This window comes from Lutra lutra, chromosome 9 (assembly GCF_902655055.1).
Source record: "Lutra lutra chromosome 9, mLutLut1.2, whole genome shotgun sequence".
Classification (NCBI taxonomy): Eukaryota; Metazoa; Chordata; class Mammalia; order Carnivora; family Mustelidae; genus Lutra; species Lutra lutra.
In genome coordinates this window covers 20,958,325-20,985,223 of record NC_062286.1, presented here as the reverse complement: position 1 = coordinate 20,985,223, position 26,899 = coordinate 20,958,325, and the positions used below count along the sequence as shown (strand labels likewise).

At 54.0% G+C, this 26,899-nt stretch overlaps 1 protein-coding gene across 1 annotated transcript in view; it reads left to right on the top strand.

Annotated features, from left to right (window-relative positions):
* The first annotated feature begins 4,361 nt into the window (after positions 1-4,361).
* CIB4 (calcium and integrin binding family member 4) overlaps positions 4,362-26,899 on the top strand; it is a 48,201-nt gene continuing 25,663 nt past the window's right edge. The window contains exons 1-3 of the mRNA XM_047745794.1: positions 4,362-4,458; positions 4,917-4,951; positions 11,626-11,722. Of these exons, the coding sequence (XP_047601750.1) occupies positions 4,405-4,458; positions 4,917-4,951; positions 11,626-11,722 (186 nt within the window). The 5' untranslated portion in view covers positions 4,362-4,404. The remainder of the gene's footprint in view (positions 4,459-4,916; positions 4,952-11,625; positions 11,723-26,899) is intronic.

Here is a 26,899-nt window from a genome sequence, read left to right as displayed (position 1 = left end):
CAGCAGATCTTTGGATGGGGGCCCTCCAGGTGGCTGGGTCTATGATGCAGCGCCCTACCCCATGGTGAGGAATGGTTCACTCATGCCTCTTCTCCCCTGGTCATGAGTGATGCTCCCCCAAAGGCTAACAAAGGGTCTGCCTACAGGCTTGGGGCTCCCCAGGCCTGCTAATGGCAGTGCTCCTAGTCAGGAGACCCTTGTGCTGCCTCCCTGGTGCCATGATGCCTCCATCTGCCCTTCCGTTGTAAACTCTGGACCTGGCTTCCCTCAGCCTTAACTTTGGATTCCCCAAAAGTCTCATTTGTTAATAAAAAAAGGAACAGTGGCTGTTTCTAGCCTTTTTCCTCTGCTACCACAATTCTACTTTGTCCCCAGGCAATGTGAATGGGAGAATAAAGGGGAAAAAAATGTCTTTTATGAGAAGGTGGAAAAGAACACAAAGATTTAAGCTCTAAGATATTATCTGAATTTTTCCTCTGGATGAACCTTTTTAACCCCCAAATAAATGTCACCCTCCTTATGGAGAGGAAAGGATTTTCATTTCTCTAACTAATCTAAAAGATTTTCATTTCTCTAACCCATCCCCAACCCCGGGTTTCCTGGTGCTGTATATAACAAAGAATTTGGGTGACTTATGTCCCTGGCTCATGGGAGGTAACCTCTAAATTTGGGGAATTTCCCAAGTAATAGGAGTGTCTTCTTCATTCACGGTGGGTTGTTCAGACTGTGACTGAGTTCATGCTAATCAGATGACTCAGGACGGGGGCAGGCCAGGCCAGAAGACCCAACCGTGTGATTAAAGGGTTGGGGTTTTGAGACTGGTGATGTCAGCCTGACCCCCGGGAAGGGTAGAAAGGCTGGAGATTAAGTTGAATCACATGACCAGTGATTCCATCAATAATGTTTACATCGTGAAAGCCTAGGAATAACTCTGGACAGAGGCTCAGGTGAGCTCTTCCTAGCTTATGTGACACATCATTGGTCCGGGCGGCGGAGGGTGGGGAGGGTGTATCCTAAGAACACAGAAACTTCACATTTGAGACTCTTTCAGACACACTAAGACATGTCTCTTCATTTGGCTGGTCCTGATTTGTGCCCTTTCTAATAAAACTGCGGTCATCAGGACAGTGCTTCCCTGAGTTCTGTGAGTTATTCTAGTGAATTACAAAATTTGAGGGGATAGTGGCTATTTGTTCAGAAGTACGGGGCGGGGGGCGCACCTGGGTGGCTCAGTGGGTTGAGCCTCTGCCTTCAGCTCAGGTCATGATCCCAGGGTCCTGGGTTTGAGCCCCGCATTGGACTCTCTGCTCAGCAGGGAGCCTGCTTCCCCCATCTCTCTGTCTGCTTCTCTGCCTACTTGTGATCTCTCTCTCTGTCAAATAAATAATTAAAAAAAAAAAAAGACATGACAGAAAAAAATTTATTAAAAAAAAAAAAGAAGTACAGGGGGCCTGGGAACCCCAGAACTTATGGCTGGCTCTGAAGTGAGGGGAGACTTGTGGCTGATGGTGTCTTTAGCCAGTGAAGTCTGCACTAATTCCAGACGATCTGACCTGTGTTGCCCTTAGGTGTATCTATCTACCTGCTTCCTTCCTTACCACCGCCTGGGGATCCGTACTCATCAGTCAGGAGGCTCAGTCTCCTCCAAATAGACGCTCATTTCCACCTTCACCCCAGAAAGCAGACACAGAGGCGGGAGAAGTGCCCTGGAGTTGGGTCTGGGTAGGACGGGCACAGCCCTAGGGAAGGTGATGTGTGCCAAGGAGAGCGTCCTTGGATCCATGCGTGTTCCATGCATTTTTGCTGGAGTCCCACAAGGCATGACCTGGCCTTCTGGGCAATGTGCTGACATGTACTATGGGAGCTGAGTCATCCCACTTGTCCCTGGAAAAGCCCCTTAGTGGGCTCTTCATCCTGGTCAGGACTTTGCCGGAGATTTCCACCTCTCCAGTCCTCTTCCTGGGACACATGAGAGTTTCTGGGTCCCCTGCATGCCCGGGGCGCCAGGAGTCTTGCCTTGGTCATGCCTCCCCGGCCACCTTTGTCCTGCTCTCTGCACGGGCTGAGCATCAGGCAGACTTCTAGATGTATCAGGTTCCCTCCCCCCAACCCGCCCCTGACCAGCCCCAGCTGCCACGATCAATGAGCTCAGGGAACCATGACTTAAGTGCCTGAGACTCTCAGCTCCCAGGGACATTTCTAAACACCCCTACACCCTCATTCTGGAGCAGTGAGCTCACAACGGTCTAACTTCCTCCCTACCTTCGTCATCCTCTTTGTCCTCAAGACCGTAGGGGCAAACCCATCCTTTTCCTCTGCCTGCTGAGGATGCCTCTACAGAGTGTACGATCTACCCTTCCAGACCTGCCTCCTGCCACAGCAAAGGAATTTAGAAAATCTTTCCTCCAGACAAAGGGTGGCTTTCCAGTCTGCTTAGTTGCCGGGAACTCAAACAAAAATCTAGTTGATGTTCAAAGCCGGGCAGTGACTTGCTCCAGCAAGATCTCCCCTTGCCCCAGGGTGAATCCCTGGAGTAGAAGGCTCATAGGCTGAGGAAATAGACCTGAAACTATTTCAAAATATAATCTCATTTACATGCACCCCGAATAATATTTACGGTGGGCCTGCTACGTGCCGGTCACTAGGTTAGGACATAAACACTCCTTAGAAATTGCTTTTAATAACTGCTTTATTAAGGTAACACTGACATGCCCTACAGTTTTGTCTTAAAAGGGAACAGCTCAATATTTCTTACTATAGTCACAGAGTTGTACAAACATCACCACCCCCCAATTCTAGAATGTTTCTATCACCCCAAAAAGAAATACCGAACTCATTAGCAGTAAACCGTCTCCTGCCTCCAGTCTCCCCTCCGCCGGCTCCTGGAAATCACTAATCTACTTTCTCTATCTATGGATTCGTCTATTCTGGACATTTCATGTAAATGGAATCATACAATGTGTGCCTCTGGTGACTGGCTTCCCTCATTTAGGAGAATGTTGTTAAGCTTCCATATTGTATCAATACTTCATTTATTTTTATTGTCAGTTAATGCTCTGCTATAGGGATATGCTGCGTTTTATCTATACATTCATCAGCGGACGAACATTTGGGCTGTCTCCCCTTTTTGGCTGTTATGAAGAAAGCGAGTATGAACGTTCTTGTACAAGTCTTTATGCGGACAAATGTTTTTATTTCTCTTGGGTACATAGCCCGGAGCTGGGTCACGTGGTAACTCTGCCTAACAGTTTGAGAGTGTGTCAAATTCTTTCCCACAGTGGCTGTGCCATCACCATTTACCGCTCCCACCAGCAGTATGTGAGGGTTCCAGTTTCTCCACATCCTCCCCGACACTTCATGGCTTCCGGTTTCGGCCATCTTGGTGGGCGGGCTGTGGTGTCTCACAGTGGTTCTGATTTCCATCTCCCTGATGGCTAAGGACAGCAAGCATCTTTTCATGCATTCACTGGCCATTTGCATACCTTCTTTGGAGAAAGAGCTATTCGGATCCTTTGCCCATTTTTTCAGTTGGGTATTTGTCTTTTTGTTGTTAAGTTGAGTTGTAAGAGTTCTTTATACATTCTGAATACAGGTTCATTTCCAGCCCCTTTTGGATTTTAAGAGAAATCTAAATCAAGGTTAGACCCGGAGTTGCTGTTTTAATAAATGAGTGCTGTGAAATGTGTAAGCCTGATGATTCACAGACCTGTACCCCTGGGGCAAATAATACATTATATGTTAATAAAAATAATTAAAAAGAAAAAGGGGGCACCTGGGTGGCTCAGTGGGTTAAAGCCTCTGCCTTCAGCTCAGGTCATGATTCCAGGGTCCTGGAGTTTTCCTTTGTTCCTGAAGGAACCCTGGCCGGCGGGGTGGAACGCCCTTTTCTGTGCTCTTTTGGTCACCTCTTGAGGTCGGAGTCTAGGCTTATTCATCACTGTGTCCCCACACCTGGCCCAGTGTTTGGAATGTGGTTCTAGGAGCTAACATTACCGAGCACCTATAATGTGCCAACACTGCTGCTTGTATTATTCAAATAATCCTCACGGCAAACTCACGATTCTCACCTTCATTTCACAGATGAGGAAATGAAGATGCAGGGAGGTCGAGTAACTTGCCCAAGGTCACATGTCAGCATGCGGCCGATCTGGGATTTGAACTCAGCCAGTGTGACTCTTCAGCCAATATTATGACTCGCAATCCCACTATTGGGTTGTCTTTCTGGTTGTCCTTTTTGTGTAGGAGAGTGGCATCTATTGCCTTGAGAACCCAGAGAATCTGTCCCTTTGCCCACTCAGAGGCTCAAGTAGATGGGCAGAAGGTGGAATGTGGGCTACCATGGCAACTGGGTCACTGGTCACCTCCCCTGCTGAGCCCTTGGGCAGAGAGAAGCGTGGGGTTGGCATGGGGCAATGTTTGAGGCATCAGATGCACTGGGAGGACTTGGAAGAATACCAGGTGGGTAGATAAGGTGGAATGTTCTGGGCAAAGGTGAGGGGAGCCCCCAGAGACAGGTGGGATGAGTGGGAAATGCTTGCCTGAGGCTGGAGTGTTTCCCAGGCAGCATAGCAGGCGCTATCGCCTTTGCTAAACCCACATCCACCTGAGGCTGACCCATCCTCCAAGACCTCCTCCTGCGTTTGTCTCCCGCTGCTCCAAAGCCCAGGGTTGTAGTCTCAACTTCACCCCTCTCTCCAGGTCTGTGCTGGCATGCTCCTTCCCAAGGCGGTCAGAGCCTGGGGTTTGCTGCTCTGCCACCGCTGGAGGCCTGAGGGTTGGGGTACTTCTGTTTTGCCGGATCTAGGCTAAGAGCAGGGGCTTCTCCTCCCCAGGTCCCTGAAATTACCCCCTCCCCAGGGGGCCAGGGCCAGAACGGAGGGAGGAGGCAGGTCACCTCTCTCTGTGGTTTGTTGTAGGCCCTGACCTTCCTGACCAGAAATGAGATCCTGTGGTGAGTCGAGGGGCCCCCTTTCCCCCACCTTGAGCTGAGCGCTTGTCCTGGTAGGGTCACATACTGGTCCCTGAGTGTGGCCCCTCCAGGCGCTGTGGGGCCCTGGAGACGAGACCGGCAGGCAGAGACAGACCCCAGCCCGGAGACCCCAACGCCAGGATGCCAGGGCCCCAGTGGGGCTGAGGGAAGCCTCAGGTGTTAAGCCACTAGGCGCTTCAAGGCAGGATTTCTTCACAGAATCGCAGAAGTGAACGAGGCCTTTTGGCGGGGAAGGAGAAAGGACTTAGGAAACAGGTAAACAGGGATGGGCTCTAAGCCCTGGCTCCTGCTCCAAGCCTCTCTTCAGAGCCTGCCATGTGTCAGACACGGTGAGGGCCGCGGGAGCGTAACAGGGAGCAGCCCGCGGTGCCCGTCGTCATGCAGGTGACCGTCCAGCAGGGAAGGCTCCAGACAGAAGACAAGCATCAGGCAGAGTGAGGGCGGCCGATGCCCTCCTCAACCGGGCCACAGAGGTGTGAACGGCACGGTGTGTGGGTGCTCCGTCCAGGTCCAGGGCGGGGGACTAAAAAAAGTCTTACGGGATTTCTTCTCTAGCCCTGCAGCCGCTCGGCACCCCTTCCCTGGCCCGGCACAAGACAGGCACTCCGCTGGGTGGAGCTGAGTGGACAGGCTCTCTCCTCAGGACCACTAGGCCCCATGACAGGCAGGGATGAGCCCCCGGCCGGCTTCGGCGAGCTTCACTTGTCGGGTATGAACTGGAAGCTGAGGGACACTGGCTGTTTGAAGAGAGCATTTAAAACTCTGCATTAGATCATGTCATCATAACGCTTCAGAACACCCGAGATCATGAGGAGAGGCGAAGAGCTTCCATAGAGAAAACAAAAACGAAACAAAAGACACACACAGGGAAAAACTCCAATCCAGAGTGAAGTCCTAGTTAAACGAGTAATCAAGAGCGAATGTGAAGTAACGATTTTTTTTTGACATGCAAATTATTTTTAAAAATGACCTCTTAGGCATCTTGTCTGAGGAAACTTCTGGAGGGCATGCTCCATTAGCATGAGTAGGTAAATGGTGTTATTTTGGAAAGAGATACTGGTGTATCTAGGATGCTTCTGTTTTTGTAAAACAAAAGGTTCTACATGTACGCACACACACACACACACACACACATGCACTACACGAAGAGAGTATGTGTGGAAGGACACACACGCACGCCGATCACTGGTTAGCTTCCTGCAGGGGCCTGGGGTTCTGCCCGCGTCAGCTTTAGCGTGGCTGTGTTGTTGGCAAGGTGAGGGGTGGCTTTGACGCACACCCGGGGACAACCTCAGGGGCTGAGGGAGCCAATGGCACGTGGTGCTCGAGGGAGACAGTGGCCCAGGGGAGCTGAGACTAAACCCCAGTCACTTTTGGACAATTGTCCTATGTGGCCTCCAAAGACACATGGGGATTTTCCTATTAGTGTGACAAAGACATACAGCCTGGATGACGGTGCCATTGGAGAGGTCGGTCCAGCTGAAGAAAGCATCCAAGAGACTGACAGACACGAGTAGCCTCCGGACAAGGGTGCCTCTGCCCTCTTCCAATACTTTCCCACATTTTATTTTATTTTTTTTACTTTCCCACCTTCTTATCTGTGCCGTGCAGAGGACACAAAGGCCTGAAGGCCTAGTCACCAGATCTGCCGATGACGCATAGCGGGAGGTCAGACCACATGTGACACTCTGGTCTCGGGGCCAGCCCCTTCGCAGTCCGGGGCTGCCTTGGCCGGGTTTTCCAAGAAGGGGTCTGTCCACCCTCAATGTCTAGCCGGTGGGGATATTCTGTCACAGCTTCTCCCTGTCACAGCAGTTCCAAGTCAGCCCTCCCTGACGTGTGATCGGATTGCTCTCCGAGAAGGCCCTGACTTCCAGATGTCTCTTTGGGCTCAGCGCACAGGCCATTCGGGTCCTTATCTTCAGCCGTGGCCACAGACTCCACGTCTGAGGCCTGACCCCAGGAGGGCACTTGTGGCTTCCTTTAGACCTCCGGGGTTGGAGCCCAGGTCGGCCTGACTCAGTCTGAGCCATTTGGACTTCTCGGTGTTGCTCAGGGACTGCTCCTGTCATGATCGTGGGCGGTGTGTGGGTCTGCTTGGGGAGCCTGAAGCTTTGTCCCTAGCCCCCGCATAGGCTGAAGTGGCCATAAGGACCGCTCTTTCCTCTGGCACCCTAGAGGTCCCAACACTTCCCAGCCTCTAGGCCCTGTCCTGGCCATTAGCGTCTGGCCCTCCGGGAGCACCCATCACTGGGTCAAGGTCAGCAGGCAGCGTGGTTACAAGCTGGCTTCCCGGAAGCCGAAGGGCTGGGTTGGAGGCTCAGCTCTGCCCCTTCTAGCTGTGTGACTATGGGTGCATTTCTTTGCTGAGCCTGTTCCCACACTTATAAAAAGCGTGACATGAAAGTACTGGAAGCTAAGCTCCCATGGTTGTTATTAGGATGATTAAATGATCAAATGCATGTCAAAGGTCAGAGCAGCCCCGGGCACAGGGGTCCGTGCTTACTAGGGGCTGGCTGTTATTTTCATGCTTTTATTATCTCTCTTTTTCTGCAAATGAGGAAATTGGCTCAGAGAAATGAAGCGGTTTGTTCAAGCCACACAGCTTGAAAGGAGCAGATCATAAAAGCCACCTTTTCAGGCTAAAGATAGGGCTATTTATGAAATGCCTGCAGTCTGTCCTGTAGGGCAAAGGACCACTGACCCCATGGCCCCCCAGAGAGGAGCCCAAAAGAGAGGAGGAGAGATGGAGCCTGGCACTGGAGCTGTGTTCTCAGTCCTGCCTGCAAGAGAGGGATGGGGAAGCTCATAGAATGTAGAGGTCCTGCCCCCATCCTGGCCTTGAATGAGCGTCTCTCGGGGTGGGTACGGGTGTTTCTAACATGGGACCCAGTTGAATATCACTAAGTAGAGCCTCAGAGGCAAGGGGGCAGAGAAGGGTATAGAAATAGCCATGGGAGGCCTGAACCAGAGGGAGCAATGGGAGTCACCAAGTCTCTCATTTTACAGAGGGGAAACTGAGGCACAAGAGGGAATGTGGCAGAGTGTGAGCTATGGGGCTGGTCTCCCCTGTCTTGGGCCTCGGAGTCTGCAGACAGCCCCTCCCTGTGTCTGGGAGAGAGCCACAGCCCGGGCTCCTTGATTTCTGGCAGGCTGAATGTGTGAGTTTTTCAAACGGCTTTGACTCTTGAGTCCATTAGTGATTAATTCAGAGTTCCATTTAGAGCCTGCTGATCCATATTTGGAGGAGGAGAACATTTTGTGGCAGCCGAGATGCAGCCACGATTCATCTGCGGGCAGCCCACCCACTCGGCGGCCTGGGAGGGCATGAAATCCAGGCCAGGCCCTCCCCACAGCACCCCTCCCCAGAAAGCTTTGAGGGGGCGGGGCCAGGAGACTCGCACCTGGCTGTGGGGCGGATCCTTTCGGGTGCAGCAGCACAAGCTGAAGAACTCGGTGTGGGGTTTGGCCCCCATGCTCTCTCAAGCTGTATGACCTTGGGCACACCCCTTACGCCCCCTGAGCCTCAGTTTACCCTTCTTTAGACATGATCACCTCTGCACCTGTCCCTCAGGAATGTTGGAAAAATTGAGAAAATGTGCGTGAGTGCACCCAGCACAGAGACCTGGTAAATAAGAAGAGGGGGTGGCCGTGGCCATCACCCTTTTCCCCCAGCAGAGCCTCTAACACCCCTCTTTTCTGGGCTTCGAGGAACGGAGCTTCGGTCTGCAGCTCTGGATTTAACACGTGCCACAGTGTAACCCGAAGCAAGTTATTTCTCCTCCTTGAGCCTCCGTTTCATCAGTGAAGGAGAGAGAGTGGCTCCTTCCTTGCAAGACTCATGCAAGTTCCATGAAAAATGCCCACGAGCGCTGACGGCTCATGGCAGGCCACTCCCAGTGGGGAACCTCCGGTGGGGTCAAGGGAGCCATCTGTTCTGGGCGCTGGCCACAACGGTGCAGGGGCTCAGAGAAGTCTTAAAAATTAGTACAGCTTACTGAAAGTCAGTCTGCTTTTTCTCTCCTCAGGCCAGCAATTCTAATGATGACAGTGATGAAACACTCCTTTTGGCTAGGGCTGGCTGCTTTGGCCACCCCATCTTACTGTCCCCTCCCCTCTTGGGCCACTGGACCCTCCAGTGATGCTGGCCTTCCTTTCCTGCTCTGTGCTCTGCAGTGCCCCCCACACTTGCCTGGAGAACGCTTCCCCTCACCTATTCTATACCCTGCTTTTCGGCTGCCTCCCGAACTCGCCAGAGCCATCCCTGGTGATGAAGGTCCAGGGCCCCTGACAAGGCTGACAGAGCCTGTCCTTCATGAAGAGCCATGCGCCTTTCTGGCTCCTGTTTTCAGCCCTTCTCATGGGTCAGCACAGAGTCAGTGATGGGGATTAGCTCCCTGTTGGGCAGAGTTAGGATTGGAGTCAAGGTCTCTCTGCTCAGAGAGGTCAAGCAACTTGCCTCAGATCACACAGCTGGTGGGACAAGGATCATGGTCCATACGGGTGCCCCTGACTGATCTGGCAGCATTCCAGCAGGAATCGGGGAACAGGCAGCATACTCAGCTGGGGGTCTTGAGCTCATGGAGTTAAGCGACTGGCCATTGCTGCCTGGAAGGCCTGAGGAGCCCAGTGGGAGCTGGAGCTGTGGAAGGTGGAGGGCTCGTGCAGACACGGCCAACACCTGCCATGGCTGGAAGGGGTTGGGAGGGACGAATCCCCACCTGGCTCTGTCACGACCTCCAGTCTCCGGTGGGTATCTCCCTTGGACCAAAGCCTACGGGAAGCGTCTGGACACCACAGGGCAAGAGAGGTGGGATGCACCATAGAGATGGGAGTGGGGCCTGGCCAGGAGGTGGGAAAACAGAACAGGAGCACGGACACAGCTGAAGTGCTTGCCACTTTCCCATGGCCGGGATCTAAAGGGCATTTTCCCAGTCAGTGAGCTGTGAAAGCATGAGAGGCTAGAATGGGAACAGATCATGGCTCTGAGCTCTCCTGGAGTTGGGCCTCCATGTACCATGATCAGGGCCCTGGCCAGGGTCTCCCTCTCTAACTCCAAATCTCCACTTGTAAAATCACCCTCTGAATTCTTCTTTGAGTTGCCTGTCCCTAACTTCCACCGATCAGATTCGTCTGGGTTCAGACACCACGATGCCAGCGACAGTGAGGTGCTGTTAGTCATTCATCCCCAAGTATGAATTAGCTTGGCCGGGGGCTTGCCTCCTGGCACTGAGCTGAGGTGAGAGGTTGGATGGTGGGGAGAAGAGCAGGAAAGGAGGAGAGGGGAGGAGGTGAACTTGGAGTGTGAAGGACATGAGGGGAAGAAGAGAGGGTGGGCCCAGGGACCCAGGTCCGGTTAGAGGGCACCCCCCCCCCATCCCCATCAAGGTCTAGGTCTGAGCTCCGAGAGTCTGGGCACGGGGTGCCTGAGCAGCAGGACAGGAACACAGACAGGGACATAGAGAGTCTCAGGGATCGGGAGAGGCAGGCACCATGCTGACGTTTCTACGCCTCGTCTCGTGTTTGTGAAGGGAGATTAGAGGCCCAGGGCGGGGGGATCAGAACCCTGCTCAAGGTCTCAGAGCTACCAGGTGGCAGACTCAGGACTTGAACTAGGTCTGTCTGGCCCTAGAGACTGTTTTTCACCAGTCTGTGTTTACCCCCACCGGCATGCACACTCACACACATGCACAGTCACACACACACACACACACAGTCACAGGAAGGCCCTACAGCCCCGTCGCATCAAATCCCCACCACAGCCCTCGTTATTGCCCATTTTCTGGATGATGAAATTCAGGCTCAGGAATGAAGATCGCACAGCTCTGCTGCGGCACCACAGGGTCTGGGGTTCCGGCCACCATGTCTCCTCTCCACTGGCTGTCTTGGTCGCTAGTCGTAAATGACCCAGGAGCCGCGACAGGATGGGGCAGGAGGGCAGGAGGATCGGCTCGTGCTCTCTTGGCCTGGGGGTCCTGCACTCTCCTCCCATAGGGCCACGTAGCCACCTCGCCCTCTGCCTGTCCCTCACAAGCAAAGCCTCCAGGCCGGTGTGGGCCTACAGCAGGGCAACTGATCGCGGGGAGATGAGGCCGGAGGCTTAGTCCTGTGGTCTCTGGAGACTACCTGCGGGCTAGGGCGGCTGTGTGGTCCCCGGCTTCGGCTGCTCTGCCTGCCGGCTGGGCTCTAATCTGGGCTCAGCCACACCCACCGTGTGATGTCTTTTCTCCCAGACAAGGGCGGGGCTGGGCAGCTGGCCTGGGTGGCACGCTGGCTTCCCGAAGTCCCTGCTGGCTTCTCCATCTGTAAGTGAGGGACTGGACTGCGTGACCAGAGATGTCCCTTCCAGCTCTGACATTCTAGGACTAACACATGTGTATTCTGTGCTATAGAGCACACTCACGTACCTTTCCTCACACTCGGCTCATCTTTGCACACCTCTCCCCCTCCCCGCCCCCCCGCCACCCCAACGTGGGCCGGGCACAATGGATCCTCAAGGATGTTTCTAGAAGCGTGGACTGATGTCCAACTGCCTTTACTATGTCACTCAATCGTAAGTCCCCTTCCTCCAGATAGGCCTGCAGGAGAGGGGCATGTGGTCCTCTGTCCCCAGCTCACTCCGCCTCTCTTCTTAGCATCCATGACACCTTCCTGAAGCTCTGTCCCCCTGGGAAGTACTACAAGGAGGCAACACTGACCACAGAGCAGGTCAGCTCCCTGCCAGCCCTGAGGGTGAGTGCAGCATAGGGGAGGGGCTGGGCGTGCCACTGGGGTCCATGGAGGGGTGGAGGATCCTGGGGGAGGGGTGGGCATTGTGGCCCTGGGGGCATCTGGTGGCAGGCTCTCCAGAGGGGCTGGTGAACCACCACGCAGGGCATGGTTTCCCAGCACTTCTCACATGCGTCTGGCCTCACTCTATCCTTACATCAGTCCTGGAGGCAGGACAGGTGTGACAACTGTCACTATTTCTCAGGTGAGGGACTGAAGTGCATGAAGACAATGCCACTTGCTCTCATTGGGGAAGGGGGTGAGTCTTGCTGAGGCTCCAGGGCCTGTCTGTGATTCCCTCTTGAGCCTTATCTTAGGGCCCCCCTCCATCAGCTTCCTGCTGACCCTTTACTCGACCCCTCCCACCCAGAGGACCTGCACCGGCCAGCTCTCTCTGCTGTCCTTTATGCCGCAAGCCGGATAAGTGGGAAGGTCGGGATCCCCTGCAGAACAATTTGGGCCTTGGGGAAGCTAGGGTGTCACGCCAGTCTATCCGCCCATCCACCTCCTCAGCCCTTTTCTGCTCAGGCTGCTTCAGTGAACTAGGGTTTTTCTAGAAGGACTGAGAACCTTCTCAGTTTCTTCCCTGAGAAGCCAGGAAAAGGACTTGGAGCCCAGTGACTGTTGTCCCAAGCTGCCTCCTTCCATCTCCAGGTGTGACTACAGGAAAGAAGGACATGTGCATTTCTGTCCTTGTCCCTCTCTTCCTCTCCCCCCAGTGGAGCCAATCCTCCCTGACCTGAGAGAAGTGGGCCAAATGTTCCTATCTTCTCCTGGATTTCCCCACTTTCCTGGGCCAAATCTCATAACCCTTATACCCAGTTTACATACACCCGCCCTGCCCTTGTCAGAGCAGAGTCCTTGTCCAAACCCACATCTCAGTCTACCCACCTGTGAAATGGGTGGAATGGTGGGGGTGGCTGGGAGTTGTTTCCCTCTGCTCCCCAAGGCTCCCCAAGGTCCCCGAACTCTAAAGGCTGTGCTGACACAAGCTGTTAATGCTCCTCATTCCCAACTTTAAGTACCATCTTAAATTTTTGGTTCCTGATGTGAAAAGGCCCTGCCCTTCCCCTGAAGCACCTAGAAGAGCCCGAAGGTGCACCATAAAAGGGCTCCTTAATCACATCTAAGATTTGTAATTAAAATGTGTCCAGCACTCAGAAGGACGACGTCAGGTTAACTAATCACGGTGGTGTCAGGCTTCCTGATGTTTCATTCTGATCTCAGAGGAATAATGGTTTGAATTTGTCATTGTGCAATGAGAGGCCATCCTCACTTCTGTCTGGAACAAGATGGGCCTGAGAGCTGTGGGCACCTCTTGGAAGAGGGCTAGGGGCTCGGGTGGGGCGGGTGGTGGGAGAGACCTCACAGGTGGAAGGAGCATGCATTCAATGCGGGTTCTGTGGCCTCTCCGAAGTGACAGACCTTGTTCTGGGCAGAGACAGAGAAAGAGCACAGAGCTAGGTACTTGAGATGGAGGCAAGAACAGAGAAGACAAAGGTATAGGAAAGGGTGTTGAGGGGAAGGGGGTCGGGGCAGCTGAGAGCTGGGGTCTCCGAGAGGGAAGGAGCCCAATACTCAAAAAGGTGAGATAATTGGAGAATCTGCCTGTGCCAGACACAAAATGGGGAGCTTGTCCTCCTGGTACCCCCTGTTCTCATACACACACTCACCCACACAGGCACACCTCCATCTCCCCACCCCCCACACACGTGCTGCCTCAGTGGGGGCGGGTGGGGAGGTCACTCAGAACTAGACTGTCCACGCAGGGCTGGGCTGAGGGGCAGCCTGAATGGGAAGCTTCTGCCCTCTGTTCTCCAGGTTGGGGACAGTGTCACTGGGCAGTCCCTGAGTATCCGAATGCGAAGCCTGGAAAGAGACCCGGAGGCCACCCAGCCTTATCACTGCCAAATGCTCTCTGCCCTGGTTTTACCCATCAGAGAACTGAAACCCGGAGAGGGAAGCACCTTGCTCAGGCCGGGTGACTGCAGAGCCTGGACCGGCTCTGACCCACTTCTAACCAGGGCCTCCACCTCTGATCAGGGCTTGGCTCGGTGCTGACGGTGTGCCTGGGGTGGCAAGGTACCCTCGGGGCTCAAGGGGAGCGCCTGGCAAAGACCCGCCCTGGAGGGCTGACGTGGAGAGTGCTGGGGGACGCGTGGGCCAGCACCCTGCATAGCCCCAGAACAACCTGGTCCGGCCTGGGGTCTCTGTTCTGAGCTCCCAAGGAGCAAGGCCTGGACCCAGAGGGCTGGGTCAGGGCCCAGCTCCATCACTCCACCTAGGACCTCTCCCTCTAAGCCTGAATCCCTGTCGGTAAGACAGCGTGTTTGTCCTGTGCTGTGTATCAGCATGCGCAGGGCTAAACTGTGGTCCTCTGCACCTGGGGTGGAGGGAGGGTGGTGGGCAGGGGTGCGGGCAGGGAGCACCTGCCTGGGCCACCTCTGCAGCCTGGACCCCCAAGCTGGACAGCGGCTGAGAATGGAGACAGGGTCTTGGGACAAGCCTACTTTTAATATTACGTATTTCACCCATCTAAGTGGCCTTTATTTTATTCTGTTGCGTGACTAGAAACCAGATCATTGTAGGAAAACACAGAAAAGCAAAGATACAATTAAAAACTGTCAGGAAGCCCACCTCAAGGGACGATCATCACGATCAGTTTGCCTTATTTCCCTCCTTAATTTTCTCTAAGCAGATACATAAGTGTTTATTAAGAGTTTCTTGGGATCACGTTGACTTTTTTGTATGTTGCTTCCTCCTCCCCCCACCCCCCTCCCCCACCCCATTCCATTTTGGTTTCTTTGTTCCTTTTCTAACTGGTTCTGAATAGCCAGAACCATCTCATGAATTTAGGACACTAAGCTACTGCCACATCTAGAGAACGAGGGGACAGGACCTGCGGCCAGGAGCAGAAGGGCTGGGTTCAAACTCCCCTTGCTAGCCATACGATCTAAGGCAAGCCACATCACAAGAGGAATGAATCATGAATCAGAGTGGAAGGAAGCAAATAGACACCAGGCAGAGAGGAAGGGGTGGGAGGGGAGCCTCACGGGGCCTGTTTCCCTGCAGGTGTGAGGCCTAGTTCTAGGTGCTCCCAGGTGTGGCCCTGGGTCCAAGGATGCAAGTTTCTCAACATTACGAGGAAGAGTGCAGCGAGCACAAGCTCCCTATCACGCCGGGCGCGAAACGGGCCGACAAGCATTTAGCTGGGATATTCTAGTGCACGCCTAGGTATGAACAAGAAACTGACCCTGTGCTTGGTGCCCTCTTCACTACCTGAGCCAGTGGTTCTGGCCCTGTGACACGTTCTTACTCTCTTTTGTGTTGGTGACCACGGTACGTCTCAGACTTCGGACTTTTCATAGTCCAATATCATTTCCAAAATAAATTTTTTTTCTTTTTTTGAGGAAGAACTAGCTAGAGATGCCAACTTTCCTAATTTTGCCAAGTAAGGACATTTAAAAACGATGTGATCCACAATCACCACCATTTCATTTTTTAAAAACGTTCATTTTAGAGCAAAAATACAAGAAGGAGCTAATCCCAGGCGCGAGAACGGCTCTTTCCATATACATCTCTTGTCATGTTTCTACTCTCGCCACCAGTCTATCAAGCACGTTGTCACGGGTCGTCCCTGGTCCTGAGACCAGCTTTGGAGGATTTAGATCTAGGACTAAATTTCCCTCCATGTCTTTCCAATCTTGGTCAAAGGGGGAAGATTGCTTCCCAAAATGAGCGAGGAGAGGCTTGATGGGGGATGGGGGCCTGAGCGTCCCTGTTGTGTCCTCTACCGGCCCAATGATGGGAGCTGCATGACTCACACTGCCCAGAACACATCTCTGGAAAAAGCTGTGAGAATTGGGCCCCAGGGAGCTCCCGGTACAGCTATAAGTTGGCTCAGGGGGTTGAGTGGTCTGGGAAGAGAGTCCTGTTTTCTTAACTTGGATTCACTGGTGGAAAAATGGGTTGGTTAATGTTGGGAAGGGTCTGTTGGTCAGCAGAGAGCAAGGAAGGAGAATGGCCTGGGCGGCCAAGGACAGTGGGAAAAACCAGATGACGGGGACACAGTGGTCCCTTCTCACTCAGAAATTTCTGTTTTCTCTTTGCGGCTTTCTTTGGTGTATTTAAAAACAATGTTTCTGTTCTTGTAAATAATGATCTTGCTTTCTGTAAACTTGGATGAGAAGTGGCGCAGTGTGACCTGGGTTTCTGGTTTCCGGGCCCAGGACGGCGGGTGGTAGAATCTGGGCAGATCCCAAGGTCTCAGGCTTTGGGATGGAGGCTGGAACAGCGATGCTCTGGCCTCTCCCCAGTTCCCACTCCAGGGCTCCCGAGGGCAGGTGGTCTGGTGCCCAGTCTGGCCTCCACTACCATTCCCCCCAGCATCAACTCTGTAAGCACAGAGAGGTTTAGGAAACTGCCTGAGGTGTCAGGAGGCTCTGTGGGTGTGGTTCCAAGGTTCCAACATCCTTGGTTTCTAGCTGTCCCCAGGTTTTCTGAACCTTTCTGATGCCTGCTGATAGGCTGGGCCTGGCTCCTTAGACTAGCTGGCCAAGAACCCCTTCCCAAGGTTTTCCGCAAATCAGGAGTCCTCATGCTTATTCAGGCTTTCGAGAAATGACCAGCGTAGCAGAGGCAGGGAGGGGAACGTGTTTTTTTTTTTTTAAATTTAAGATTTTTTCCTTTTTTTTTAGTTTTTAAATCAAAATTATTTATGCATGCCAAGAGTCAAGTTGCCCTCTGGGGATCACCCTCAATTCCCTTCTCTGGAAAGAAACCATTTGAGGCTCTTAGCTGGTTCTTGGTTCTTGCCTTCATATCTCTGGAGAGTACTCTTTATGGCCCCTTCTTAATATCTCAACCTTTGACCTCCCCCTAGAGAAGAGGTTCAGCTCTTCCCTCCCCTACATGACTCCCCACATGACTCCCATCCCACAAGTCACTCCCATCCCCCACATGACTCCCATCCCCCACATCACCCCCAATGTAGCTATATAAGTATTTTGATTAGATCAGTATTTGATGTTTACGTGATAATAATTACATATGCTACTCGGAGCTGAGCCAGGAAATAGACTACGGTTACTTTTCTCTGTCTGCACGTTTTCTGTTGTCGCCTTTCCTGGATGTAATCGTTGTTTTTGCTTAAGTTTCTGTGTACTTATCATTAAGCCGACACCAAACCTATCTACCGTTCACCTAAAAATCTCCTCTAGTTAAAGGCTTTCAGAACAGAGACGCTTTCTGTACCTTCCACTTTCTCGAAGAAATTTCTCTTGGAGCCTTCAGAGCTGCTCTAGACAGGGCCAGGTGGCCCCCTAAGCCTGGTCCTTGTTGTCCTAGACTCTGGTCACGTCTCCCTTGGATCTTCCTTCCCTGTCTTCCTCTCTCTGCATAGCCCCTTGTTTTGGTGGCGCATCCTTTAGTAGCCTCCTGATAAAGGGCTCGCAGAGGTAAATGTCTTGCCACCTTCCATACGCCTTACGTGGCTGATGATGTCTTTACTCTCCCCTTGCACTTGATGGAGAGTTTATGTGGAACTGACCTCTCAGCTGGTTGTCATTTTCCCTGGCGTTGGGAAAGCAGCACTTAGGTGCATTTTAGTGTTCGCTGTTGTTACTGAGAAGTCCAAAGCCTTTCTGTTTCCTGACCTTGTTTTGTAACTCGATTTTTTTTCTTTCTGGGAACTTGTGGGCTCTTCTCTTTGGCCTTGGGATTCTGAAATTCCCACCGATGCGAGGTGGTGTGGGTCCTTCTCCCCATGCACCGGGCACACAGAGGACCCGCTTGGTCTGGAAACTGTCATTCAGGACTAGGATGTTTGCATGGATTGTTTTCTTTGATAACTCTCCCCCTTGTGTCTTCTTTGTTCTCTCCTTCTGGAACTCTAATATCCTGCTGTTGTACATCAGGGATCGCCCTTTACTTTTTATCTCCTCTCTCATTTTTCATCTTCATCTCTTTGCTCCTCTTTCTGGGAGAGTTTCTCAACTTTATCTACAACCTTAATTTAGTTTTTCACTTCTGCCCTTATGCTTTTAATTTCCAAAGTCTCCTTCCCCCCTCCCTACCCCATTTAAAAATAGTATTTTCTTTTTCCTGGATGCAACGTCTTATCCGATTTTTTCTCCTTGGTGCCTCACCACCCCTCCACACCCCCAGCTTGCTTGGGTCTCCATCATCTGTGTCAGAGGCCTTCCCTGGCTATCTGGTAACCGTGGGCTTGTAGTGGAGAGTAGGGGTTGGTTGCTAGCGGGCTATGTCAAAGCTGGAGTCCCTGGGTAAGCTTTCGACTGGGAGCGCCCCCGGAGACAGAGCAGTGCGTGATGACCATTTCTTGAGGTCTCCTGAGAGAGGAGGGCAGGAAAGTTCTGAAAGGAGGGCTGCTGGGGTGTCAGACTTCTGCTTATCTATTTATTTAATCCCCAGTTTTCAACATGACTGATCCCTCCCCACCCCCCCGCCACGCAGAAAGTCCCTCTTAGACTCTCCAGTGTACAACCTTCCAGTCTGGTACAGGAGCTGGGGAGGACCAGCCACCCAGCATCCAGCGGAGGGGACTAGAACTGCAAAGCTTTCAACACACTTTTAATGAGTCCTTTTCCGACCTCTGTGTATTTCCAGTGTTTCCAGGTGCTTCCAGTTCCAGAGCCTTTCAAGGACCCTGGGATGTAGGAAAGGCTGCTAACCAGCTTCTCTCACTGGGCGCTCAGGGTGGGGCCCTCTCCTGCCTGCCCGGTCAGTTACGCCTTCCTGTGTGTGTCAGAGCACTGCTGTTCTCTGCGTTCTCTCTGTTTTCCTGTGGGTGATGCCTCTAAAAAACTCCCTTTCACTGGAGTTGTAGTGGGTGTCAGAGAGAGTGAAAATAGACGCAAGTGTTCAACCCGTCATCTTTACCCAGGAATAACACCTGCATTCCTGACGATCAGTAAAGCATTACGAAAACAGCCTCCCCTCCCGGTAGCTGTCTCAGAACATGCCACGCGCCGCAGCAGCTGCCCCCAGAGCCGTCCTGCTCCCCGCTCCCCGCCTCGCGAATGCTCCTCTGGGCTGGTGTCCTCAGAGCTCCTGGGTGGCTGATTCTCCTTCCTGTCCCCACCTCACCCTCCAGCTGAGCCAGGAGACTCTGGGAGCCCCACCCTCCCCAGGACCCCTGGCAAACGACACTGCTTGTCCAGTTGATTTCATTACCAAGGCGACATTCCCACAGCTGAGACACGTTTGCGGACTCAGCCTGATGAGCAGGGTTCTCACATCCGGTCCTCAGCTGTTTATCCTAGAAGTAGTTATTATTTCCCGTGCGTTGTGCACTGAGTGAGGTCTCGGGGGCTTCCTTGCTAATGGAATTCTGCGTTAGGAACAAACAGGAGAATCACAAACCATGGGGGCTTGGCGGAGCTCAGATCCTTGACCCCCATGCCAAGAGCTCCGTCCCAGATGGGTACATCCAGGCTACTGGGGTGGAGGGAGACGTGTAGTGCTACCTGGAGAGACCCAGCCCAAGACACTTGGCCATCTCTGTCAGAGTCTCCTCCCCTCTTCTCAGGCTGTTGAATGACCACTGGGGTAGCCAGGCACGTCTAGGCACCCCTCCCTGGAAGGACCTCCCTAGAGCTGTCCTGCGGCTGGTCCAGGGCCGGGGATCGGCCCAGAAATGCCTGCAGGTCAACTCTCCCAGCAGCCTTGGCCAGCTGAGTTTTTATCTGAATTGACAGCTGGGAGAGCAGAGGGTCAAGGAGGGGGAGGCAATTCGTCCAGTGAAATCTCTGCTGCTATAAATGACCCTCTTGCTTCCTCTTTCAGAAGGCTGGAAGGGGGCCCAGAGGCCTGGGGGTTCCCGAGCCCCTTTTCCATGGCAGATGGCATGCCTGGAGAGACTTGGCCTCTGCCCGTCCAGCCAAGAAGAGATGGGGATGGTGGGAAGGCAGTGCCTGGACGCTGGGAGTCTTCCTGGTACATTTTTTGGATCAATTTTGTCAGCCCTTTGCGTGGCTACCAGCTCAGGACCCCTCCCGAAGATGGACAGACCTTACAGCTGAAGAAACTGAGGCCCACAGACAGCACATGTGAGGTCGCAGGGGAGGTGGAGCCAAGGCTGGAACTCAGGTCTCCTGCTTCAGACTAGACCATTTCTGTGCCATGCCTCTCGGTCTGAGCTCCTCCCAAGGAAGCTCCTGCTGAGGTTGGCTCCCTGGTGGGGGAACCACCTGCCTGCTCCTAACCTTGACCTCAGGGTAGTCCTCTGAGCACAGGTACTCAGCCAGAGGGCAGAGCCAGGAGCACAGAGGGGCAGGCTGCATGCCAGAGGGGGTGTCTGATCACCCACCGCAGGGGCCAGGACAGCTGGACCCAGGGGTAATCCCCAGGCTGTATTTAGGCCACTGCCCTGGGCCCTCCCTCCTGCTCCGCTGTTCTCCCTGGCTTGCTAACAAAGGAAGCAGATTGGATGGTTATAGCAATTCTGCTTTCCAGCCCCAAACGTCTACTGCCCAGAATGATGTGCTTCATGGTCATGAGCCCCTTTGCATGTTCTCCTGCATATGATTCTCACAGTGGGTCCGTAAAGCACAGAGGTACAGTCCCATTCTACAGATGAGGGAACTGAGTCTGTGGGACGTTCAAAGCTCCACCCAAGACCACACAATCACAAAAATACGTCTGTTCCTTCTTCTCCATCTTCTGGGGGCAGATGAAGTCAGGGTCCCCGAGCAGCTCATCATGCACGTGTCTGGGTGCGTGCACGGCCGGAGGAGGAAGCAGCATGGGAAGGAGCTGGTGGCCTGAACCGTGGGTGACCAAGGGAGGAATGGCTTTTCCCATCATTAGCTACGATGCCCTCCCCAGCCCTCCTTGGAGACAGATCACACTGTGTGTTTCGTATACTGGGGAGCCCCATACTGAGTCCCAGCTCATTTCTTCAGGGCCCCTCCCAGAACCCAGCATCTCGGGCTCCCGTGGCAGGCCTGGGAATTGCCCGAATCCCAAGTCCTCAAGCCCTGCCCCACCCCCATTGCCCAGACTCCAGAGTGGGACAAATACTCCACTGAGCAAGAAGAGAGAACAAAGGGGCAGCCCTGGTCTGCGAGCACCCCAGCCCAGCCTCCCAGGCTCCGACCCAGAAGCCCCACCGTCCAGACCATGAGGTCACTCTGAGCCTTTCATCTCATAGGAGAGAAGGAAGCTGGATCCCAAGCCCCCCCTCCCAAAATAAATACTGGGTGCTGATCAGAGACCCAGCGCCTCCCCAGAGAAGACCCAGGGCTGCAGGCTCGGCCACCATGGTCCGCTCCTGGGGTCCACAAGGGAGAGCTCAGGCCAGCTGGGCCCCCTGCCCCGCCCTCCCCGCCTGCCTGGACTCCGTGCTGTGCCAGGCACTGTGCCGGGAAGCCATGCACACATCCTCTCATGGAATCCTCAGGGTAACTGGTGAGGAGGGAGTTCTTACCCTCACTTAGAGCTGGGAGGCAGAGGAGCAAAGGGTTTAAGCAACCCCAGTCACACAGCTGATGAAGGGCCGCAGTCTCCCCCACCCATCCCATCGATGACTCCCCCCTCCTCTCCCGGGGAGGGTCCCGACTCCCGGAGGCAGAGTCAGAGCTGGGAGGGCAATTTGGCAGCTGGCTCTCTCCCTGCATTTTCAAGCATCATTAGATCTTTTTCTGACAACTTCATCAGTTAGCAGGGCTCAGAATTGGCAAAAATCCGTATTTAGACATTCAGCCAAAGAATTAAGAAGTGGCTGGTTTCAGAAAAAGCTCCATGATGTGGGAAGCCAGCTCTGCGGCGGGTGAGCAGTCAGCAAGAGAAAGCCTGCTCTGGCCCCCAGCGTGGGTCGTGGGGCTGACACCGGTGGCCTTGAGCACATGTCCTTGCTCACCTTGGGGCCTCAGTGTCCTTTATCTTCCAGATGGATGTGATCAGGCCTCGCACACAAGTGGTTAGGAAAGCCTGGAAGGTGGGGAATGGTGCTGGGCTCCCTTGGGGCTTTTCCCTCTGCTGACTGACTGGCCTTGGGTCAGCTTTGGCCTCAACTTTCTATGTGGACCCCAGGGCAAGGCGTGGATGATGCGGCGCTAAACTGGGGCCTGGGTGCGGGCGCTGCGGGGGTGTGGCCACGGGGAGCCCAGCCCCCAGTGTGTCCTGACGGGAGGTGCTGCAGAGGGGCCCTCCATTCTCTGCCCCTGGAAGGGGGTCAGGGCTAGCACGCCCCACCGCTCATCCGGGTGAGTTTTGTTCAACCCCTCATCCTCCGGGGGCAGCCCGGGGGAGGTGTTTTGTTTCCTGTGCAGATCGCAAGCGGCCCCCTGCCCCGTCATGTGTCACATCTCACTGACCCTGGGAAGAAGCTCCTGCTTGGTCCCCAGGTCAGACACACATCCAGGCCTGTTGTCCCCAAGTCCTGCTCCTCTTGCCTCTAGCCACGCTTTTCACTTCTCCAAGGTATTTCTCATGCAGCAAAGCCACTTGGGCCTTTAATTGGCTCTGGCCATGATTCATGATTTCTCCCTGACCTCCCAAGAGCAGATGTGTAACCCTTGAGAGAATTGAGAGGCTTGGCATCGCGGAGCAGGCAGGCCTGGGTCTGAAGGCTTCAGCAAGTCGCCCAAACCCTCAGAGGCTTGGCTTCCTAACCTTCCTAACCTTTCAGATGGGAACGACAAGTCCCCTTCTCAGGGCCATCTCGGGATCCAGTGAGATGCGCGCTCCAGCCCTCCCTAGGTAACAGACACATTATCTCACTGCCTGTCCCTGTGACTGGCACCTGGGAGTCGAAGCAGGAGTGGCCAGCCCCGCTGCCGGTGAGGGACGGAAACTCGGGGAGGTGGTGGGGCCATCTGGCAGCAGGCCCAGCCGGTGGCAGGGTGAAGGCTGGGACTGGGTGCCATGTGGGCACTCGCCCCACTGGGCTCTCTGCCCCTGAGAACACTGTTCACCACACCGAGATGAGAAGCGAATCCAGATTTCCTTCCAGAGGTGGAACGTCCTTCCACCCTGCCGCAGAGGACACCGATGGGCCCATTTTCAAAGTGTGGCTTGCGCCCGAGTTCCCTGGCGGCACCCAAGGGAACAGGCTGTGGCGGGCTTGGGGACATGTTTGTCTGGCACCCGGGTCCCAGTCATAGAGTCTAAGATAAACAAACCCCATCTCAGCTTTTCAAGAGTCCTGCTCCCAAGGGCCCTTCTCAGCCCGCTGGCTGGAGGCTTTATTTCACTCATGTCTTTTCTGATAACTCCATTTGTGCCCCCAGAGACCTCCAGCGTGTTTAAAAATAGAAAAATAAACAACATTGTTCCTGAAGTGCCCCCCCAACTTTGGGCCTCGTAACGAGGTGCTGGCTAGGCTGGCCGGGGCTCTGTTCCCAGGATTTTCGACCCTCCGCAGGCCTTGGGCCTGCTGCCACCTCCACAGGGACAAGACGCCCCGTGGCTCGGGAGGGCTTCCCAGCGCCATACGCCACAGCGTGGCGGCCGGTGTCAAGCAGCCGGCCCGGACCTGGAGGCCCCCGCGACTCCACACAGCTGGGGTCCGGGCACACTCACCCAGGCACAGAGGGCCGGGCCAGGCCCAGCCCGGGCCCAGCCACAGCCCCTAAGGAAGCCGCAGGCCCCTTTGACTGCCAGGATCTGGACCAGAACCTCCGGACTCCGCCCGCAAATCTCCAGGCAGACATGCTTATTGTTCAAAGTCCTGAACCAGGGTTTGCTGTTTGTGGAAGACTTCGGTTTTCCCCATCTGATCAGTGGATCTAATGGGAGCAGCCATGGCTACCTTGGAGGGTTTTTATGACGACCGGATGAGAAGGAGGGGACGTGAAGATGCTAGAATGGTCTGTAGAGGATCTCAGGCAGCCTTCATCAAGGAAGAGCTTCTGGATAGAGGTGGTGGCTTTGCCCCTCTGCCCTCACCGTGGGGGCTTAGGGGTGGGGCAGCGTCCCTGGATAGCCACCAGGCTGCAGGAGGGACCCCAAACCCTACCTTCGGGAAGTCAGCTAAGAAGTGGGTGTGTTCCCCCGAAGAAGGACTCAAGAGAACATAGCCCTTTGTATGTATTTGCTGGCAGGAGGAGGAGGAATTGTAGCAATGGGAACAGGTTAAAATCCCTAAACAGACACCACTTTTGGAAGCCAGAGCACGCTCATTCAGAGAGCAAGCTGCTCGCCCCTGGAGGCATCCCAGAGCGAGCTGGCTGGTGCCATGCAGGAGGCATCAGGCTTCAGGTGGCGGTGGCCCACCTGCCCGAGGCGTCAAAACAGAGATGGTTGATGTCCTTCCAACCCTGAATGTCCCTGCATCCAGAGCTCCAGCTAGGAGAGGGGTCACCCTCCTCTTTCTGCATGAAGCCAGATGTCAGAGCAAAGTGCGGCCAGCGGGCAACCCAGGGTCGAGGGGAACTGAAGAGAATGAATAGACCCCGACACCAGTTCTCAGGTGGCAAAGACTGAAGATGGCTGGAGGCACCTGTTCCTTGGCCCCTGTAGACCCAGAGCCCCTCCTTTGTCCAGCACCCTAGAAATGCCCCCATTTTCAGGAGGGCAGTCGAGGAGAACAGCTAGTGGGCAATTCTGGATCCGGGACCTTTCGGTCCCTCATTTGCATGAACAGAGCCCTGCCTGGCCGGCTGCTGCTCTCCATTCTGGGCGGAAGGCCTCCAGGAATAGGGAGAATCCCCACGGGGAGGGCAGGCTGCCCAACAAGGTCAGGCCTTTGAGGTGGCCCCACCTCTGTCTGCATGCGCCCCCCTCCTCCGAGAGGCCTCTGAGCCAGCAGGAACCCTAAGGGGCAAGGGAGGTTGGGACCACTGTGGTGCTCTGCCTATCTTGCCCGCCAAGATAGTGGGGCAGTAGCTCAAGGAAGCCGACAACACTGTTACAATCCGGTCCAGTTACCAGGAGACATGCTCACTACCTGCTGGTGATCAGCCTGTGGCTTTATACTTTGGAACACATCTGGAGAGAAGGAGACAGATGCCATGAGATGACCTGCAGCCTTCTTCCCTTGAACCCCTTCCCATTGGCGCCTGTTCTCTGGCTGGGCCGGAGAACATTCACGAAGTCTGACAGCTGAGTCCGGCTCTGACTGGGGCCCAGCCCTCCCCCTGCAGAGAAGGAGCCCGAAGAGAGAAGCACAAGTCCCCACTTTCCAACCCTCTGGGAAGGAGAGTTTGCGTGCACTCTTAGCGATATGTCTCGATAGCGCACTTTTCTTTTTTAACTCACCTTTTATTTATTGTTAAGATGGTATGTCAGCATTCAAATACATTTTCTAAAAACGAATCCCTAGACATCCAGCCACCCTAATAGAAGTTGTCATGTCCGTTGTAACCTTCTCCCCCACCCGGGCACACTTGGTCTTACATCATTGTAGACACACACGGATACAATTTTATTGTGTTTTTTCTCCCATTAGGTGCAAATGTGCTTTTTCGGTGTTGTGACATAGTCCGTGTAATTATCATTTTAATGGTTGCATAATTGCATTGAGTTCCGATGTACTAAACCACCCTCTCATGGCAGGACATAACCATTGTTCCCAGTTTGGGATTTTTTTTTTTTTTGCTACTATAAATAATTTTGCAATAAACATCCTCATGTATTATTTTATTCATTTTAGGAAATTATTTTCTTAGTTTAGATTTCCAGGTTCCCCTTGGCGGCATGAGAGAGATAGAGCCATCCACTTTGGGAATTTGAACTATGCAGCCGTTAAGATGATAATTATACTGAGTATGTAGCAACATGGAAAAACATTTATGCCTCAAGGCGGCAAAAAGCACAAAATAAATGTAAAACCTGAGCTCTTAAATATCCCTAAGCCAAGCCAATGATAAAAGATGGAGCCCTCGAGACCTCTCTCCAGGTTGACATAAAGGTCACTTTGCATGAGGTTTCTCCATAGGCACGTGTTGGGGTCCTATCCATTTTCTCCATCCTCGAGGAGGGTACTGCAGTGTGAGCCCTCCCTTGGCATTTCCTGCTGAGGCATGGCAGCTCTAGCTCTGGGGTCTCCTCCTGCTGTCCAGCTGCTGCCATCCTGAGGTCATGAGCTGTCACGGACCCAGACACAGAGCTCCACACGCCTGCCATTGCCACTGCCCCCCAGCCCCGGCCCCCAGTGCCAGGATCCCTAGGACATTTTCCACTCCTCCCCTTGCTCCTTCCTGAGCCACCATCAGCACCTGTCATAGCATGTTTCTCAGAGCTCAGCCTGGACCCATCTGCTGGCCCAGGAGCCCGACACGTCCGTGCACGTTTTTTCCCACATGGATGAACCATCTTCCTGGGCCACGCTCCGCGGCGAGAGCTCAGGTTTGAGGATCAGACAGACCTGGGATCAAGCTGCCACTCTTCCTCTTTATTTGGTTAAGTTCTTTAACCTCTTAGCGCCTGGGTTCTGTTTGTCTGTATAATGAACTGACTGATACCTGCGGTGGGGGTTTTTGTAAGGAATAGAGGGGTCACACGCGTCAACAAGAATGGCATAGCACGTGACATGCTGTAGTTATTTAACGAGCACAGTTCCCCGCCTTGGGTCCAAGGGAACGTGGGGATGAGCCCATGGGCCTAGAGGTCTGAGTCCCTAGTAGGTGTTTAATGAATGTGTAAGTCATGACGAGTGGCTGCAGGCTGGGCCCTAGGCAGTGACAATGTTCCCCTGATGGAGGGAAAGTGCAGGAAAGGAAGCTGGGGCCTTCGAGAGACCAATAACCCAAAATATCAGGAACTGAAAGGACGCAGGACCTTCTAGAGGCTTTGGTTTGGACTCGGTGGTGTTTAAAGACTCACTGAACGTCGCAGAGGGAGCGTCGCCGCTCCTGGGCTGGGGGGCGAGCCCCTTTCAGTTCCCATCGGTGGAAGCAGAGGGAGGGACAGAATACAGCAACTGCTGTTGCTCAGATGTGTTGACAAAAGAGAAACTGTTGTCTTGAGGCAAAGATACACATCCTACCGAGTTCACAGGGGAAACACGTTCCCAGGGTGCCCTGGGGTGACCCCGAACAGCTGCACAGCAGCCCCGACACTCGGGGAGCCCCTCCGGCTCACAGGCAGGAGGGCTGCACTTGAACAGCTGCCAGGGCCAGGGGGGCTGCGGGGCCGTGACAAGGGGGGGGGCTCAGCTCTGGGCAGCTCCCGAAGCTG